Genomic DNA, 2,026 nt, shown 5'->3' on the forward strand with positions numbered 1-2,026 from the left:
CTGGTGCCATTATATGAACCAACGACACCCAGACACGAACCCGTTGATTTTTATCTTATAGATTTTTATCTTATATATATATATAAAAGAGGGAATATAGAAAAGCAAAAAAATATTGAAAAATATAGCAAAAGGCAAGCAAGTAAAGCATATATAGCTTCAAACCAACTCCTACTTTCAAAATCTTAATCTTTACCATTTGCCTTAGCTTTCAAGATTTGTTCTTGTTCTTGTTCTCCATCATCAACATATTCATTCAATTCAATTCATTACAATCCAATACACTAACAATCAATGGAAGAAACCACCATAAACAACCCACAACTCCCACCAAACCCAACCAAATTCTACACACAATTTTTATACAAAGCAATATTTGTATTTATATTCATTATACTCCTACCATTATTCCCATCTCAAGATTTGATCAACAAAAAAACAATCAACACCACAAGTTGGGAGTTTTTACAACTTGTTTTCGTGGGGATCGCGGTATCTTACGGGCTTTTTAGTAAACGAAACGATGAAGCCCGAAAGGAAGACGGCCCGTTTAAGCCCGAAAACACGCAGTCTTATGTGGCCAGGTTGCTTCAGGTCTCATCGGTTTTCGATGATGATCATGACAACCTGGGACCCACGTCTGGACCTGATAAGCAGCAGGTCCAGACGTGGAATTCGCAGTATTATCGAGGCGAACCCATCGTCGTCGTGGCTAAAGAGTCCGACGACGATGCCTCGACCGAAAAACCCCTCGTTTTACCGGTTCAAAGCTTGAAAACGAGTTCTGACTCGTTTTCAAACCCGAACCCTAACCCAAACCCGAGCCCGAAATATTTTAATAGGTCAAACTCGAGACGCATTTCCCGTGTGAATCAAGAAACCGAACCCGATGAGAACATCGTTTTACGCTCCCCAATCCCGTGGCGATCGAGATCGGGGAGAATGGTGACCGAACTCAAAGAGGACTTTCATCAAACACCTGGTGTGCATGAATCACCTGAACCAAATTCCATCAATTCACCTTCTTTTAAATACCAATCATCCAAATCTTCACCAAACCCATCATCAGAAACCCAAATTCATCAACCAATTCCAACATTATTATCCGAAACCCAACCAATTGATGACTTCAGACGACGAAAACTCACCAAGAAACCATCTTTCTCCAAAACCCCTGCTCCGCCGCCACCGCCGCCACCACCGCCGCCGCCGCCACGTCACCGGCGGGTAAGTGACACGTCAGCAAGACGAAGAGAAACAGAATTGGATGAGTATTTGTCGCATGATAAAGAGATTGAAAGGTTTATTGAGAGAAAAGGGAGTCAGAGGAAGATATTAATGGAAGATTCAGATGATGATAATAATAATAATAATAATAATAATAATAATGTGAAGAATGAAGAAGAAATGGCGGGAAGTAGTAGTGATAGTGGTGGGCCAGATGTGGATAAGAAAGCTGATGAGTTTATAGCAAAGTTCAGAGAGCAGATTAGGCTGCAGAGAATAGCTTCAATTAGGAAATCGGCTGCTACTGCTGCACATAGTGGTGGAGCAAGGTGAGGTTAAATTCTGGTGTTACAGATTATTATTATTATTATACGATCACTTTCTATGTATGTATAATAATATATTATTATTAAGGGGTTTTTGATTGGTGGATGATCTTATGATACTATAAATTGTTATTGTTGTTGGGTTAGTTTGCTCTGCTTGCTGGTATTTTTAGTGATTAATGTTTATACTAGAGGTGTACACTGTACCATACCAACCAGTTTCAAACTTTGGATTGAAACTGGTACGGTTTGGTACCGTCTGTGATCGGTTTTTAAACTGGTTTATGGTCGGTTTAGGGTTTAGGTTTGGGTTATAATCGGGTTTGGGTTTGGGTTCGGTTAAATGGTTTCATTTGAGAGAGTTACAAACGAGTTTCTACATAATCAGATTCAAATCGGTTCGGTTTCGATTGATTTTTGGGTTTGTTCGGTTAACCGGTTTTTTTTACATGTGGTTGGTCATCTGGTTCAAT

General features: G+C 39.9%; 1 protein-coding gene across 1 annotated transcript; it reads left to right on the forward strand.

The window, feature by feature from the left end:
- Nucleotides 1-294: 294 nt before the first annotated feature.
- On the forward strand, nt 295-1,560 carry LOC143556050 (uncharacterized). The gene has a single exon (XM_077045482.1). The coding sequence runs from the start codon at nt 295-297 to the stop codon at nt 1,558-1,560; it is 1,266 nt and encodes a 421-aa protein (XP_076901597.1).
- The last annotated feature ends 466 nt before the right edge of the window (nt 1,561-2,026 follow it).

This window comes from Bidens hawaiensis, unplaced genomic scaffold (genome assembly GCF_021521415.1).
Source record: "Bidens hawaiensis isolate Kalapana, Puna unplaced genomic scaffold, B.hawaiensis_p1.1 tig00018425_1, whole genome shotgun sequence".
Classification (NCBI taxonomy): Eukaryota; Viridiplantae; Streptophyta; class Magnoliopsida; order Asterales; family Asteraceae; genus Bidens; species Bidens hawaiensis.

Bases quoted from the DNA above. Each gene is read 5' to 3' on its own strand.
- LOC143556050 (XM_077045482.1), top strand. From the start codon at position 295: ATGGAAGAAACCACCATAAACAACCCACAACTCCCACCAAACCCAACC.